The sequence below is a fragment of the Natator depressus genome, chromosome 5 (genome assembly GCF_965152275.1).
Source record: "Natator depressus isolate rNatDep1 chromosome 5, rNatDep2.hap1, whole genome shotgun sequence".
Lineage (NCBI taxonomy): Eukaryota > Metazoa > Chordata > Testudines > Cheloniidae > Natator > Natator depressus.
The window spans coordinates 86,774,427-86,791,330 of record NC_134238.1 but is presented as its reverse complement, the minus strand read 5'-3'; the positions used below and the strand labels follow the sequence as shown (position 1 = coordinate 86,791,330).

The following is a 16,904-nucleotide window of genomic DNA, read 5'->3' as shown; positions in this document are numbered from 1 at the left end:
TTTAATTTTTTGGCTCATTTCATGACTACACCGATGCTCCATTCTTTGACCTTGCCTTCTCCAATATAAATTTACAGCTGACAGTATATGTACATAAACCCTACCACAGTACTCCAAAGCATGCACAATTCTGCTGCTGGGGAGAGGATGAGAGAATGAACTGCAGCTGACAGGTATATGTTAGTCTCAGCACTTAATACTACCTGAGTACTTTTCAGTAAGTAGTGCATGGTGGGAAGGGTGGTTTGAGTCTGTATGGAATAGAAGAGAAACCACCACCCAGGATTTGCTCACTTAGGCTAGAGCATCTCTCTTCCTCCAGTTTTCCCCATAGCTGCTGCTGTAATAAATAGGTGGTTCATAGAGCTTTCTGTGGTCTGGTCAAGACAGACACTCCCACCCTTCTGAGCTTTCCAAGGCCAGGCTTTCACAAACCAAGACTTCCCCTTGGTTAGGGAAGTATTGCAGGCTAAAGAAGCAGGACGGATCCTGTCTCTGTGAGCAAGACAGGATAAGGAACCCAGCATCTGCACTTTCAGCCTGAGCAGCAAAAAGGGAGATTAGCTGTTAAATGGCAATGTAATTTGCCTTTTCCAAAACTGCTAGTGATTAGAGAACAGTTGATTGCAATTGTTGTAGACCATAGAAGCTTGTGTGTAAAATCCAGAGAGATGGTGCTTCAGCCTTACTCCAGTTTGATCTGATCTGACTGCCTTATTTACATGGAGTTCTGTGTAGAGCGTTGTATTTAGACGTCTATTTTAAGACAAACCTTGAGTGTTCTGATGCATGTTGTAGCAGGAAAGCTTGTTCCACAGCTTTCTAATCACCTGCCATTTCCCTCCCCCCAGAACATTATCTAAACTTAGCAGAGTGGCACAGATACATTGAGGGTAAAGGGATGGAGAAAGAGTCAGAATTTATATTCACAGACAGGAAGAGCCTATTTTACAAATAGCATGGTTGTGTGATGCTGAAAACCATTTTTCCTCAAAAGAATTGGTTCCTTTCGTCTGAACAGGAGCTGGACAAGCATGGTATGGTTAGCTTTAGAAATAGAAACAAACAGGCATTTTGCTTTAGTGAATGTGTTCTGTGACACACACACATGCACAACTGGAACCTGGAGTTTTAAGTACAACTTGTAGAGATAGCATGGAACTCGCTTCTGATGCATTTTAAAATGAAAGACTCAGCACAACCTTTTGTTTCCTTGGGACTTTTGTGTGAATGTCTTAACCCCAAAAGGAGATTAAACTCAGTAGGACTCAGCTTGAGGCCTGAACAATGTGAATGCCAGGCATGACAAAACCCTGGGGAGGTGGAAACTGTGGCATGGAATGAGCAGGCGGTGTTGGGCAGCTGTGCCCCACAACAGACAGTACCAGTTAATTAAAATGAGACCTCTTGCCTGTGGTTCAGTGTGTACGCCTCATGCTTTGCATGTCTGGTCGGTGCTTCTGAGTAGGAACTGGAGTGACAATTTACAAGAATCTCATTTACCAGCTCTTCAGAAAGCCTTAGGTTGGAGGGAGCTGTATGGCCAAGGTGGTGGTTTTCCCTGACATGACCAATGCTTTTGAATATGGCAGCCATAGCCATGAAAAAAATAACAGCTGGTCCCACACATCTTCTGTTCCTTTTCCCATTGAATGTCTACCAGCAGGAGGGAGTAGAAGTTTATTTTCAAGGACAAGTTTCCGTTGAGCAGGAAGACCATCCTAGCAACAATCCTAAATGCTCCATTATATGAATAATTCACCCTAAAGGAAAACTTCTTGCAGAGGCTGAAGCTTTTCAATAGTTACCAGAATCCAGTCACAGTGACAAAGTAGAACGGTAAGTGTTGCCATGAGGGTAGAGAAAAAGCACCCAACTTCCCCACTACCCTACAAACATACATGGTAGTTAATTCCTTTTACTGTTTTCCTTTCATTTAAATTCCAGTGACTGTAGCCTCACCTCTGACAGGTGAAGGGCATTAACACAAGGCTTCTGGTTTTGACATGTTTTCTTAAGCAACCACTGTCCTCTTTTCACAATCTGCATACGCACTACTAAATTGAATAGTTCAGGTAGTACAGCATCCTTTGTCTGACAGCATCCAATGCTAAGTAACTCAGGAAAGAACAAAACCAAACCAAGGGACAAACTGGTCATTTAAAAACAGAAAAACTTTTTCTAGCACGTGCAGTTAATCTGTGGAATGTATCAGTATGGGATATGATTCCACCTGCATCTACTAGAGAAAAAATAAGTCTTCTCCATCCTCGTGCTTCAGGATATACTACTCACCATGTGGAATCAGGAAAACACTTTTCTATCAAGACCACAGGTTTCCTAAAGCCTCTGAAAGATAATCCACACCACCTTTGCTATTTTAAAAATTCTGTTCCATTTCCTGCACAGACTGTCAAGTGTGGAGACTTTGCAATATTGACAAATAGAAACTATAGGCAAAACAAAATCTTTAATTCCAGAGGTGGTGCAGAGGCCTCTACTCTCATATGACCAAAGTAACAGAAATCCAACTCAGCCTGGTACACAACTGTTCTTAAAAGTTAGAAAATGTCAGAGGCAAATATACTGGTACAAACCGGATTGTTTAGGTTCAAAAACTGGTGATAAAGAATATTCAAGGCTGTTGGTGAAGTCACCAGCTGACTGGAGTGCTGCTGGGGTGCCATAAAGAGCTAAAAGCTTGTAGAAATGGGAGGAAACATTTACAATTGATGGGTTAATGTGATGATGTTGTCACCCCTTCTTGGACATTGTTTATGAGGGGGGTCACAGTGGGAACAGCTGGACTGAAAGGAGCAAGTTTCCCCATCTTGTCTGCCACCTCATGGGGGACACACCACCACTAGTGGACCCTTATCATCCTGATCCTGAAACACATGCTGGCCTTACTCTATCAAAGAGAGGGAATCAGTGCTGTCATCAGCTTCCTTGGCTGACTCCTGAACATCTGGAATGGGAGATGTGCTGCCACGACCTCCCTTGTGTACCCTTTTCCTTCCCCACTTAGTTTTGTCTTTCCTCTCTCTCTCTCACCTCATTGAGTGACACTGCTGTTAGTTTGACCAGTGAGGCAGCTAAAACCTATGCCATAAACAGCTCAGTGCTGATATAAATTTGACTGATTGCAGTGGTTAAGAGTGGGCTGTGTCCACCTCTCTCCAGCAGCAAGGTGCAGTCAGTGCTAAAGGCATTAGCTGCATTTTTTCTAATCTTTTCTGTTCTCTTTTGTGTTTCTTGGTTTGTCTTCAAGGAAAGAAAACTCAACAGTAGCTCTAGGCCATTTCATCTCACTACTTTCCCCCCCCAAAAGTACAATTAATACCAGCTTTAAGACGGTCAAACAAGGATTTTTCTTATTAAAAACTCTTCACAGCTGAAGGGAATAAAGGGTAATGTTAACATGAAAGCCTTACTTAATATTTTGTTTCAAATGCATTAACTGTTTCCTTTTTCCTGCATCTTCAGTAAAAGGTTTAAAAGATCAATGGTCATGGTTACAGTGAAAGTAAGCCAGCAACAACTTGACAAAACCCCAAACCCATACTTAGTGTTCTAAAGTGAGCTCCAGTTTCATTAACATTTTATCCCATTGGGCCTGAGATAACCCCCCTGCTTCTTTAAAACAACACAGCATAGTGCCAAACTCTTAACAGAGAGTAATTGTTTTGACAGGACATCACATTCTCCCTTGGGATGCCAGTCATTTTCATTTCCTCCCTGGAGATCTGGACTATGTATAATTTTTTTTTAAAAAGCGTTTCTGCTCTGTTGGTCTTTGCCATGATACGCTGTCACTGATTGACACGCAGGCTCAGAACAGTTACACACAGTGATATATCTATTACCGTGAGCAACGTTCCCTCTAATTTTTGACAGGCTGGATGCGCAAAAAATGGCTTCTGTGCAAATTTTTGACAGGCCATGTGTGCAAAAATTTTCTTCTGTGCAGATTTTTGTGCGTGCAGTGTTTCGCCATGTGCGTGGGGCTTAAGATCTGTGTGCGCGCATGCAAGTGCACCGCTTAGAGGGAACAGTGACCGTGAGACTCATTCATTCTCCAGCATGCAGCTTATTCAGGTCATGAAAAACCTTTTTTATTTGTAAAAGTATAATTATCTTTAACCAATTTCAAAGCAGAAAAGGATGAGAAGTGAAGATTAGCATTTTGCCGTCCAAGACTAACAGGATGATGATATATGCATGGGAAACATATCGGGAGGATGGGAGGAAGGTTTATTTATGCTTTTGGGAAGAAGGCTGAGGCTGTGTTTTAAAAGTTTGCAGATTAGCTGAGTCTAGTGTGTTTTTGTTGTTTGACAGAGGCAACCACCAGTGGTAAAGGTTGACTTTAGGCTAGCCCAGCTTGGCCATTGTTGAGTTTATACAGAATTTTAGAGTTTGGGAAATTTTGAAGTTTTCAGTTTAAGAGTTTGCAATGGACCCTTTTTTGCAACATTGTGTATTATATTATGAAAATTTCAATAAAACTTGATACTATACACTTTTCACTTGATATTTTTATCTTTTATTCTTCCATCTTGCAGCACTATACAAAGGTAGGTACTATCCCCACCTTACAGGTGGGGAAAGATGCACAAGAAGGTTAAGTGATTTGCTCAAAGCAAAGTCAGTAGTTGAGTCAAAAAAAAAAAAAAAATAACCCTGGCTTCCTGAATTTCACTCCTCTAATCTTGCTAGAGGTAAGTGTCTTCACAGAGTGAACATATTTAACAAGGCAAGAATCATTCATGAGAATTAGGAGTTATTTCAGTAAATGAAAAGTTATCCCTTACAATTTTGCCCTTTGATTATGTTGGTCAGGTAGGCATGATTAATATATTATGCATTTCAGGGAATAGTCACAAAAATGTTACCATTTTTTGATCTACTGCTGGAAGCCACCCACACCAATGCAGACTCTGACCAATCTGATTGTCGAGGTTGTTGGGCATAACAAACACCAGGTTAATAGTTTTATTGGTACACAATTCATATTTACAATTATTACTATTCAATATTTTGTATAAAACAAGTTACAATATGCAAGATTTCCAAATGACAAATGCATATCAAACTAAGTTTACAAGACATTATGAGGCTTTATCTTAAAAATACCTTCAGCAAAATAAAACTCCCATTCTGTCATTCAATCGGATTTAAAAAAATAGGATTAGAAATATACAAGTTAAAAAAAATCAGGGTGAGCAGTATTGAGTATTCAGTAAGGTTTAAAGAGCTTTCCAGACTCTGTACCCAAGGCAAATGAAAGCCTGCAAACCAGGAATATAAACCTGCAGAATAATCTGATGAACATAATTGTTGATTTTTCTTCCACTTAGAATGTGCGTCACATTTGATACAAATCCTAGCTTAATAGTTTTTGTCCAGTCTTTAAAAACAGCAGCAGATCTGCAGCACTTTCCTATTCACAGTCGGAACAACAGGTCAAGATCTGGGAGTAACTTTAATATAAATTACTGACACTTTGCTGAAAAGCAGCAACTTGACCCGAGATAGTAACTATGTATTTTAAGTAGGATTTTCACTATATATCTCAGTATAAAAGGGCGGATGGGGAAAAAATGATAGGCCACCCACCCAGAATTATAAATGCATCACAGCAGGGATAAGTAGCTTCTCAGTACACACAAGTTCAAGGTCTCCAGCGGTGTTTTACATGTACATTCCATTTGGCACACTTTCACAAGTCTTTAGAAAAGAAGTGCTTTCTCCCCTTGCTTTCAGAATTGCGTGTAGACAACTTTGGTACATATGGTGCAAACGCAAGGCAAAATGTCAGATTGAAAGTACGAGCTAAATGTTAAACTTACATAGGATATCAGGAGGTAATGCTGGTCACTAAACAGCAATGCTGATTTGAATATTCAAATGAAGAATGGCAGTAACATTTGTGTGTTTCTCTGCAACTGTAAGATGTACAGAGGTGAAAAATGGTAGCCCAGAATCTTCACACCTAACAAAACTGTGAAACTTTGTTTAGAGACTTTCACTATATGTAATAGACATTTGTGACAGGCTTTGTTTTTCAATTAAAATCAGTACTTGATGTTTAAAACAATTATACAAAACTGAAAGTCCAAGAGTTCATCTGGTTTTTAAAAATGTAATTTCAAAGTTTGTTAAAACTTCATATGTTGCGGTGATTCTTAAAAAACAAACAAACAAACCCTAGTCTGATTCTTTTCAGGTTCAACGGACAGTACAAACAACTCAACCTGTGCATATGTATAAGCAACTTATACCCATTAAATTAAGGCAGACTTTAACTGAACAAATCAGTTCAATAGTTGCCAACAACAGACATCTCCTCATTTTCACTCTAGCGCTGAGGTAAAAACACAAACATACACACAAGATGAAAATACCTAAAAAGCAAAGAACTGGGTAGGCAGCTGGGAAGTTAAAACTACTACTTACTGTCCAAAAGCCTTCTTGTGTTTTTTTACACTAATCCTCCCAACCACCCTACCTTCCCCTCATTCAGCTGTTTAGGCTTGTAAAAAACGTAACTGTAACCTCCCCAGGGTCAGGACATTTAAAAAAAAATAGTTACCTGTACAGCACCTAGCACTGTGATGTCCAATCCTTTCAGCTTTAGAGGCAAACATTTTATTTTTTGAAAAAGGTCAAGGAGCACCAGTTGTTACACTGGAGGCAAAATCTCTTGCCTTGCATTGTAAGTCTTGGTTGTTGGATGCACAAGTAAATTCCTCTAACCATTTTCACAAGCCATCAGTCTCTTGACCATGCACACACTGGATCAATGCCATTCCTATTTGTATATTAATAATGAAGATGAGCCTAATAAATTTGTTACAAATGGAGGAGGGGAAATCACTCAGGTAATAAAAGGAGTGGAATCCCTCACAATGTCCCTGCTGGGGATTCTACCCACCTGGAGTGCCTGGAGCCAGTTTAGCAGGGCAGAGGTGCCCAGGAGGGGGAGCAGGGAAGGGTGAGAGAGTGGAGTGTGTTATGCTTGGGCTATCCTCAACAGGCAGACGGTCCCATTGGGACTGTTAGCTGGCACAAGTTAAGAGCAACTGCCAGGCTGGCTCTGACCAGGATTGGGGTAGAGAATTGTGAGTTTTAATTGAGTGTTGTCTCTCTGTCTTTATCTCCCCGCTCTCTTGGGCTGCCCTGGGCAGCTGCTGGAAAAGATGGGGCAGAGGGGAGTCACCCTTTACTAGGTGCTCCCCTGCATTGAGGCAGAGTCAGTTAACTTCCTATCCTACTCTCCTTGGCTCCAACAACTCAGCAGGGAAGTAAGGCTGTTGAGCAGCCAGAGCTACACTCTCCTCTGCAACACAGCAGGCAGGTGCTCAGGGCATTCCAGGCTCACCCAAGAACTGCAGCTGCAAAAGTGAGAGGTATGGGGGAGGCAGCAACCACAGGGCCTGGGATGACACACACACACTTTGGATTTTTTTTAAAAAATCCATACGAATGGTTCAGGGAGCACATTTTCAATTCATCGTTAACTGCACATTCTCTCTTCAAGGTCACTGGTGGAAGTTGGACGCACCAGTCTAGCACCACAGGGACTCTAATTCTTGATCAGATTAAAGAGTGCTCCTCTACCCCAAATAAAAAAAAACAAAGGGGCTGTATTAGCAGAGAGGGAATTGTTTTAAAAAAACACAACCCATTGACTCATTTTGTCCCTCCTCCCCTCACAAAGTTAGCAAGGCTCTTGTCCCCAGAATGATGTGGCTCAGCCCCTCACTCCCAATTGTTTTGAAAGGCTACATAAACACAAAGATTACTATTTCCCTGGAGACAAGAGTCTCTAAGCTGTACAGAGCAAAGGAGCAAAGTCAGAGGACTCAAAGGGGTTTCTTCTTATAAAAAAAAGAAAAGATATTAAATACCTGTTCAAGGTTTTGATTCTATACTGGAAGAACCTTTTCTTCTATATTCTTTACATTCAAGTTTGTATAATTAAAAGTTTCAGAACAACTTGGAAGGTGCTTCCATTAACTTAATACGTAACCATATCCTGGACTATTACTCTTCTGCCTTTAGCATCAAAAGCTAGTCAAGTCAACATATTGTTACTTACACTATCTAGGCAACACCCTTCAATTACCATTACGATTTTTTAATGCTTTAACAGGGGATGTAAATTAGACCTAGGTGTTGAACCTTGCCTATCACTGTTTAAATTTAGTAGGAACATTCCCTCCCACTGCAAGACAAGAGGTCTTCTTCCTTCAGGACAAAAAAGTCTGTTGAATAACATTTCAACCTTCCTCCCCAGACTGTATTTATACAGAACTCACGAAAACAAACCTCTTTTTACTGTTGGCTATGCAGTAGCCGATCTATTCTGAGGCGTGTGCACATGTCAAATGTGATTCTGGCAAACAAAGATACTAGGGGGAAAATAAACTTCAAATATAATAGGATAAATCTGGAGGAAAATTTAGAAGAGGATATTGAAAAGGAAATAAATAAAATTTCAAATCCTGGGTCACCTTTAAAAAATTACAATCACTTTAACAGATAATTAGGTATCCAGGGCTTTTTTTTTTTTTTTTTTTTTTTTAAGCCAGAAGTACCTGGATGTTTAAAGGAGCACTGAAACCTTGAAATAACCATTTTTAAAAGATGACTGACTACACTTGTTCCCCACTGCCAACTTCAGTGGTTTTACAAACACAACTCCTTATTTTTTTGAAGTGTCCCTCTTCTCCACTACCGCCCCCCAGTATGGAAGAAAATGATTAAACAAGGGAAACCATGACAATGACCATAAAGCATGGTCTGATGCATAAACTTTAGGATTGAGAACCTTAGGTATTACCTCTAGCACAAGTAGGTAAAAAGATTACACTGCTAGCTGAAAACTAAGTTGATGGTGCTGCTTTAAAATTATAAACTCTGGTAGGAAAATCAATGTTTTTGAGCAACTAAAAGCTATTACTAATAAAACAATTAACAGCTTTTAGTTAAATTGTTTAAAAAAAACCCTTTGAAATAAAGCACTCTTTGGTGTACAGTAATTAGTTTGGGTATTTAACATTACATCTTCATAAAAAAATCCATATAAAATAAGGAAGGCTATCCAAATCAACAGGAAAGTACAATGTTATGAGAATAAAATCTTGCCTTCCCAAGCTTTGCTCTGTATTGGAGACTGAGACCAGCTTGGACAGACAACAGTGAACTAAATATTTAAAAGCTCCCACCACATCTTCACTTCTTATGGTGGCCAGCAGCTAAGTGATTGCCATCACAATTACACACATGCATCATACCCACTAGTAAACCCTCTTTATAATAGAGAGTTTAGATATTTACACCTGAGTCTAAATTTACAAGGTTTTTTTAACATTTGAGAACATTTTTAGAATTAGAAAGCTGAACTGTGTCAAGCTTCTTGAACAGGTCGTTTTCTTCTACGAATTAGGAGGAGTTTTTCTGCTAAATCTTAGCTGCATTTTGCAGTGAAAATGTCTTTCCTTTCAAAGAAATTAAGTTCCATAGCAGTATTCCTTTTTTCTCCCTTCAGCATCCTCTTCAGTCACTTCTTTTTACTTAACGCAGCACTGTCCTGGTCCTTGGTATGGAGTGACCACTAAAATGATAAAACACAGATTTATGAGGAATAAAAACCATCCGATTTGAAATTCAAAAAACAAAGCAAGCGCAAAATCTTTCAAACATTTCTGCCAGTGTAAACTAAGTTAAGCATAATACTACAAAGAAAAATTTTAAAGACTTGATACTTTTATAGAGAATACTTTATCAATTGTAAAAAAAGCACAGACTACTGTTCTGATTACAAAGAGTAGGAAAAAAGCCTTTGTAAAGAAAAAGCAGAGGATTCAAAGTACCATAATTTCATTAAGCGAATTTGCTGTAAAGCATTCCTTTTCCTTTTCTCCTTCTGAGGTATCAGACTGTGGGAAAAGTAGAAAAGAATGGAAAAGAAATATTAATTTTTTTAAAGCTAGAATTAGATCACAAACTGAAAGCTCTGGTGTGCTGCATGCCATTTCCATCTCAACACGGGAGGAGAATGTTGCTTAATGGCTCCCTTCAATGGTGAAAGCATATTGGGTTAAGGGTACCCCTCTGTTAGTTTTTATGACATGCTTCTCCGGTGAGAAAAAAAGCTAAGAGACCTATAAATTAATTGTTGCACGTTTCCCCTTTCCTGCTAACAGGGCCACAATTATTCCTTGGCATAATGATTCCTATAGTCCAATTCCATTGAACCCCCCAAATCCTCACAATACACACACTATTTCCTCTCTTACTTGTTAAATACATAGAACACTAACAGTGTAATGAGTGGGACAATAGCTTAATTTCTATCCATTTTGAAGGGAAGAGGGTTCTGTTAGTTTCTTTACTTCATGCAGTTGGTGTTGGAATTTTTCAAGCATCTACTGGATAGGTCACAAGGTGGGGGAGGCGGAGGCTGGGAGACGGGGGTCCTTTTCCCGTCTCAGTCACTGCCTTGCTGTGTGCCTTCTGTAAAGTGGTGATACTAACACATGCTGTATCCACCTCTGTAAAGCACTTTGAGTTCAAAAGAGGAAAAGCAGTTTAAGTGCTCAGTATTAGGATTATTTCAGTTTTTTTGTTTCAAGATGGGATAATTATTAAATGTTGCCTCTACTGTAAACAGTCCATCCAATTAAACAGATTAACAATAAGAATTTAAGGAGTGTCTGCATTTTGGAAGGGAGAGAGAGAGAGAAGAGGATAAAATTTCACCATAAAATGATCTGATAAACGCACACTGTAAAATGTGAACTCTGATCTATCACTTATGGACCAACCTACAACAGTGATGGGGAAAGTGAGGTGCCAATTGACCAAGTCAGTTAACCTAAGGTCACAGAGCAGATCATGATCCTAGGCTGTTACATGAATCCCATGCAGTCCCATTACATTCTCCCATCCACACTACAAACAAAGTGCCATGTTAATGTACTAATACCCCCTCTCCTTCTGGACAACCAGGCATTGACACTGGTAGACATATAATGTCACCTGAAGGAAAAGGCATGAATATTGTACATATTGGTTTGATTGAACAATCATGAGATACCTTCATAAATCTCATCAGAAAACTTGAAATAAATATTGTAATTATAAAATGTTTTACTGGGAGATGAGTCATTCTGGACCAACTACTTAACACTTTCTTCACAATCTGAAGGATGAGGAAGGACTCAAATCTGAGGATATAATGCTAAGAATGAATTTTTGATCATAGACTGTGATTCAGCTACAGCAAAACTGAAAGCTGAAGAAATCAGTGCAATACCTATAAATAAAATGAGATTCAATGAAAAAAATTGAAACAGTGGCCATATAGGAAAGCTATTAAAATATACAGACACCAAATAAAAGAATACTGGCTAGGCAGGGATGTCCAAAGAATCAAAGGGTTTATACTGGATGATAAAGTTTACGTAGGATTAAATAATAGTGTGTCACAAAAGACATGCTAAGTTAGATTAACAGCAATACTACAGTATTAACAGAAGTCAGAATTGTTCTCCTCTACTCTCCATTTATTAGGCTTTAATTGGAATAATGCAGTCAGTTTGGGTGACCCACTTTTTTTTTTTTTTTTTTTTTTTAAGAGACAAAGTTGAATAAACTTCAGGCAAAAAGGATGGGAAAGCCAGTTTTTGTTTTGTTTTGAATACACTAATGGAAGCTCCATGATGTCACCCATTGATGTGCATATCCTTTACCAAATGGAGAGCTGCAAAAGCCATCTCATTCTGTGATAGACAAGCGCCATATAAGATTTCTCCAGAGGCTACAGGTCAATAAAAACACATCTATATCGCAGGGAGGATATTCTTTATAATGCCCATGAGAGGGCATACATTTAATCACATGATGCGTATATGAACTACAACCAAGAAACCTTTTTTGATGGAAAAATGTCTAAGAGCTCCAGAATTGCGACACTACCGGACGGCACTATTTTGCTTTGAGATATTTTGAATGGCAGGATCTGGTCATTAATTGATTGAAGCAGTATGGTCTCAACGTTAAGTATCAGAAACATGATCTGATACAGTTTAAAGTGAAAAATCTGGGGCAGAAGTTTCAGAAGCAGTGTCAGAAAGCCAAATTACAAATACTCTACAAAGCTAGTGCTCTTATTAACTGAGGAAACCCTCATCTGTAAGAGCACTCTGAGTCTTTCCTCAGAGTCAGAAGGCAACATGCCAGGTTTGTAAAAGATATCTCCAAAGTGGCAGCACTTCTTCATATAATAATTTATCAGAAGGTCTTTTTCATTGTGACAAATGAAAAGAAAGAAGTGGGGAATGCCTGCTGTTCTCTAGGAGGGAGGATCTACTCATAAGGATGCTTTCCAGGAACTGAAGAGGTATGTCACTGAACGGACAAATAGCTACAGAGCTAAGAGGCTCAAAAACAGAAGAGGCATGAAGAATATAAGAAGTAGCCAGAACCAAAGAGGTCAGCATGGACAGAATTCAGTACTGATAAAAACAATGCAGTCAAGGAGATCTAATCAAACCAAACAATTATACAAAAACTAAATATAGTGTTTCATAAAACTAGCATTTAAGGTAAGGTTAAAAAAAAGTTGCTTTTAGCTTTTAACTATTTGTTAATATGAATCAAATGGTATATAATACCCTGAAAATTCTCTCAATGTTACATTAGAAGTGTCCTGCAGGTTATTTGATACAGTGTTTCCATCTTTTACCAACCATCAGAGGATTAATTTGGTTTGTTATTTTAAAAATAGTTTGCATATCCCTTTAAGGATGTGGGCAGAAGGGAGAGAAGAGAAAAGGAAATTCTATTGAACAATACCACATACAACGTTTGTATTTATGGCATATAAACACCAACTCATAAATCCTAGTTGCAAGTCTAATGATTCACTCCTCTCAACAAAACAAGGCTCTTCTCTTCAACATTTATTGATAGACGAATTAAAAGATATTCACAAGCACAAGACAAAAAATTGTCACTTTCAAGAATCAAAAACTATTTGAAACTGCTGTATGACATATAAACCACAGATTATATGTGATTTGGATTTAATTTGCTTAGATCTTTTGTTTTCAAACTGAAAGTTGCAAGCCCTCTTGGCAGTTTCACTCCCAAAAAAGATAAATATACATTTGGTATCTCTCTTCCACAGTGTACTGATATCTGTGAATGTGAAAGAGGACAGCACTAGGAAAAAAACATACTGATGGCTTTAAATTCCGCTAATTAATGGTTGTGTAACCTACAGATCTGAGCTAGAACCTCATGCTCATTTCCAGCACAACTTGGGAGGGTCTAGGTCTGCATACTGGCTTTAGACATGGATGGACACAAGAACTCATGTGGTAGCTACCAGAAGTAAATATACTTTGTACCCATGTGCTTACACACAAGAAGGCACTCACACTCTTGTTCTAAACCATCCTCGTTTTTAATTCCCCGTGAGTCTGTAGAGCAGACCATCTACTTTAAATTCTGAATCCTTTGTTTCTGGAGAGGTTTCTTCATAATACCTGTAGATATTGTGATGGGAACTATTAAGTCAGCAAACTCCTAAATTCAGTAATCCTTAAATCATACATAATAACCACAGTACAAGTCTCCCAGTTTCCAGAATTCACTCAGAAACGTATGACACAAGAGATTCAAAGCTTCAGAGAGTCTCATTACATGATACATTTTAAAATATTCTAATTAATTCCTTGTCACTAGGAGGCTAATATTCCCTCAGACAAAGTCCATCACCAGTAATGGACACGCCAGCTCAAAAGAGTAACTCTCACCTTTTTAAACTGCTCTTTCTTGCAGCAGACCTGGTAGTTCTTTTATTAATGTCTGCACTGCCAGAAATGCTAGGTTCAGACGTTTTACTTTTCTGAACACTGGACTGTAGAATTACTCTGAAAAGAGTAGGAAAAAGACAATTATATAACCTGAAAGTTTTCCAGAAAAAACTGATGAGGATAAAATATTGTAGCACAAAGTACAGATATATCAGTATATATATCCCACAAATAATTCTTGAATAAGGGTTCTTTGCAGACTCAGGTATACAACTTCCCCTTGGTAATGCTTTGTTAGTAATTAAGTTAATTCTTGCAGTATTACTAGTTTATGTTTACTTTGACAATCTTATTGAATATAAAATAAGTAAAGTGCTTTTCTTTTAGCATTATTACCTTTTTGGGAGGAAAGGAGAAGGTAGAAATGAAGTGAACAAAAAACTGGTATTTTAAGTGTTTTGTACTGAAAAAAAGAGCAACATGAAGAGCCTGATAGAGAAACAAACATTATTTTCCCACAAATAACATCTCGACTGATGCAAAAGGAATCACAACTCTCAACAGCTCCTGAAGATCAGAGTCCAAATCTCCAACCCGTCATATATTCATTTGGAACACAGTCTGTAAAAAGCTTGGTTACCATTGACCAGGGACAGTTTTTAGTTGACAATGCTCGTATTTTGCTGTTAGAAAACACGGAGTGACCACACCACACTTGTGGCATGATTTTCAAAAATGCTGACCACCCAGCATCTCCCAATAGAGTCACTGGCAGCATCAGGCACAAAACACTCTTTAAAAATCAAGTCACTTGTACCCTTGTACACTACCCCCATTCTCCCTATCTCTTTTGTTTTGCCTTGCCACATCCCACCATGTTTCTGCTTAGACTATAGGAGAGACTTAAAAAAAATTACTCCACATGGCACCTAGCACACTTTTGGATGCTCAGTTAATATATAATTATTATTATATAACAGAAGGGTAGGAAGGACTATCCTCTCATTACATCAATTAAATCATTTTAGCAAGGCATTTCCAACTCAATTTGAACTCTGCCTTCACAGAACCAACTAGATTCTGAAACTATAATAAAAGTCAAATTTGTCCATGAAGTGAAATAGTTCATTGTTATGCGTGAGACACATTCTCGTCACTTTACCTTACAATAACTTGAGTTCTTTGTGTGGTCCCTATATGTAGTCCACTTGAGGTGCACATGCATTGGATATGGCTGAGACCAGAAGATTTTTCATTAGTAGTGTCCATTGGTCTGTGTCTGCGCACTCTGAACACAAGGCTTAAGGGGTCAGCATGGATAGGCCACCTCTCCAGTTCCTACACCACCACAAATCACTTTAGGAAAGGATGCGAAATAGAGGGGAAGGACGACAGGTAGTGGAATACATATAGGAACCACACATCTTAAATAACTCCAGTTACTGTAAGGTAAGTAATATGAATTTCTTCTTCGAGTGATGGTCCCTATGAATAGGTCAATTGAGAGGACTCAAAAGCACTACTCATTGAGGAGGAGGGTGTGAGGACCCTGATGTACTACAGATTGCAGGACGCATCTGCTGAAAAAGCAATTACCAGGGCATAATATCTCGCAAAAAGATACACACACAACCACATGTTGCTGCTCTACCGAAAGGAAACATCCTTAAGAAAAAGCTACTAAGATAGCCTGGATTCTGGTCAAGTGGGCTCTCTTACTTTGTGGGGGAAGGGGTCACCATTAACTCATAGCAAAGCAGGATGCACCTGAAATCCATTTGTAAAGTGTCTGTGAGGAAATTACTTCCCCTTTCATCTATTCAGTGAAGGAAACAGTCTCAGAGATTTCCTGAAGGATTGTGTCTTGCAGGTAGAAAGCCAAGGCTCAACAGACATCTAAAGAATGGAGCTTCCTGTCTTTTCTGGTGGTGTGAGGTTTTGGGTAGAAAACAGGTAGGTATATGACCTAATTTAAAGTGGAATTTGAAGGAAACTTTTGGAATGAACTTAGGGTGTAACATCAAAGAAACATACTTCTGGAAGACTGTGTAGGGAGAGTCTGCCATAAGGAATCCAAAGTCACCTACTCTTCTGTGGTCAGAAAGGACACCTTCAAAAGACAGATGAAGGGAGCAGGAAACTACAGGTTCAAAAGGAGGATTAATGAGTGCTGACAATGAGAGACTGAAGACTGAAATCAGTATAGGTTTCAGTACTAGGAGGAAAGGTTCTATCAAGGCCTTTTGAAAACCTCACAGTGGATAAAGACCAAAACAGTTTTCCACTACAGAATGGAAGGCTTTAAACATTGCCAAATGCACTTTCAGTGAGCTGAGCAATAAATCAGACATTTTTAATGTAAAAAGGAAGTAGTCCAGAATGGTAGGGATCTCTGAGCCCTTTGGAGGTATCTGAGGATGCAGACATCAGATAGAAAGTTTCTTCCATTTCATCATAGAGACTTCCCTGCTATTATTGAGAATGGATTGTTCTGCCTCTGAACTTGACCTCTCTAAGCTCATCATCCATCCAAATACCAGGCTTAGACTGAGGGATGCTGGATTTGGATGGGTGGTCTTGCCTTTCTTCTAAATCAGCTGGTTCAGAAACAGCTGGACAGGAAGCCATCTGAAGGATGCTGATGAAGCAAAACTGCCTCAGCCACCAGGGTGCCACAAGGATTAGCCAATGTTTTTTTCCTGCTTGATTTTCCTCCAGCTTGAGGTAAGAGGGGAATGGATGGCAAAGCATACATTAGTGGCTTTGATCATTTTATTAGGAATGCCTCCTCTCAGGAATTGTAACCCTGAGCTGCCTGGGAACACTAGACTGGGCATTTCTAGTTTTCTTGGTACAAAAAGACGACCCACGACAGGAATCCCCACTGTCAGAAAATGTTCTGTATCACTGAGCTGTGAAATTTTCACTCCTGGTCTCTGGAACTGCCTGCTGAGGCTGTCTGCCAAAGTGTTCATTACTCCTGGAAGGTGCTCTGCCAAGAGAGTGATCTGGTGTCATATATACCAATTCAAGAGTTTGATCACCTTCATGCAAAGAGTGGTGGACTGCTCC

The 16,904-nt window shown here is 39.1% G+C and overlaps 1 protein-coding gene across 5 annotated transcripts in view; it reads right to left on the bottom strand.

Moving 5' to 3' along the window:
• Positions 1-4,559: 4,559 nt before the first annotated feature.
• Positions 4,560-16,904, bottom strand: part of CDC14B (cell division cycle 14B) — a 68,345-nt gene continuing 56,000 nt past the window's right edge. For 2 of the 5 annotated variants that reach the window (XM_074953138.1, XM_074953140.1), the window contains 3 exons: positions 13,833-13,949; positions 9,882-9,947; positions 4,560-9,622 (listed from right to left, as the gene is read on the bottom strand). In XM_074953138.1, coding sequence (XP_074809239.1) covers positions 9,583-9,622; positions 9,882-9,947; positions 13,833-13,949 — 223 coding nt within the window. In that variant the 3' untranslated portion in view covers positions 4,560-9,582. Of the gene's footprint in view, positions 9,623-9,881; positions 9,948-13,832; positions 13,950-16,904 lie in introns of those variants that run through there. The other 3 variants (XM_074953139.1, XR_012639590.1, XM_074953141.1) reach the window with 3 other exon arrangements.